The sequence below is a fragment of the Eimeria mitis genome, genomic scaffold (genome assembly GCF_000499745.2).
Source record: "Eimeria mitis Houghton genomic scaffold, Emh_scaff812, whole genome shotgun sequence".
NCBI lineage: Eukaryota > Apicomplexa > Conoidasida > Eucoccidiorida > Eimeriidae > Eimeria > Eimeria mitis.
The window spans coordinates 10,380-11,211 of record NW_013575971.1 but is presented as its reverse complement, the minus strand read 5'-3'; the positions used below and the strand labels follow the sequence as shown (position 1 = coordinate 11,211).

The following is an 832-nucleotide window of genomic DNA, read 5'->3' as shown; positions in this document are numbered from 1 at the left end:
ACAGCAACGGGTGCAACAGAAGCAGCAGCAGTGTCGCAGCAGCAGCTGCAGCAGTTCGTTTGCTTCCAGGAAATGTGAGGCTGACCGTTTCGTTTGCGCGCGCAGCAGCAGCAGCAGCCGCAGCAGCAGCAGGAGGCGGAGCAGACATCACCCCCCCAGCTGCAGCAGCAGGACCCCGAGCAGCAGCAGCAGCAGCAGCAGCAGCAGCAGCAGGCAGCAGGTCAAAGTAATCGAGATGCATCTTCGTTGCTAGCCTCGTCTCCCCCCCACCCTCCAGCAGCATCAGCTGCGGCTCTGCCTGCGCCACCTCTTCTAGACTCATACAAACCTTCTCCAGCCGCTGATACAGAGAGCAGCCTGAAACACCAGCAGCAGCAGCAGCAGCAGCAGCAGCAGCAGCAGCAGCAGCAGCAGCAGCAGCAGCAGCAGCAGCAACAGCAGCACATATAACGCGAATGCGTAAGCTGCTGCTGCTGAAGCTGCTGCTAACTCTGCCACAGCAGAACCACAAACGAGACAGTGACATCCTGCTGCTGTTGCTGCTGCTGCTGTATAAGCAAGAGACACAGAGGAAGCCACATGTTTCTACTGGTGTTGCTGCTGCTGTTGCTGCTGGTACCGTTGCTGCTGCTGCTGTTTCTGCTGCTGCTGCTTGTAGCCGAGACCGCCGCCTGTAGCCGTAGCTACGATGGGCATCATCGGCTATCAGCAGCAGCAGCAGCAGCAGCAGCAGCAGTATATACAGCAGTAGAATATGCAACAGCAGTAGCAACATTTGCAGCAGCAGGAGCATATGCAGCAGCAGAAGCAACTGCAGCAGCAGCAGCAGCAT

General features: G+C 57.9%; 1 protein-coding gene across 1 annotated transcript in view; it reads right to left on the bottom strand.

The window, feature by feature from the left end:
* Positions 1-699, bottom strand: part of EMH_0022860 (uncharacterized protein) — a gene marked incomplete at both ends in the record, with an annotated part of 3,499 nt that extends 2,800 nt beyond the window's left edge. Inside the window, 2 exons of the mRNA XM_013502030.1 lie at positions 86-491; positions 620-699. Of these exons, the coding sequence (XP_013357484.1) occupies positions 86-491; positions 620-699 (486 nt within the window). The remainder of the gene's footprint in view (positions 1-85; positions 492-619) is intronic.
* Positions 700-832: the final 133 nt, after the last annotated feature.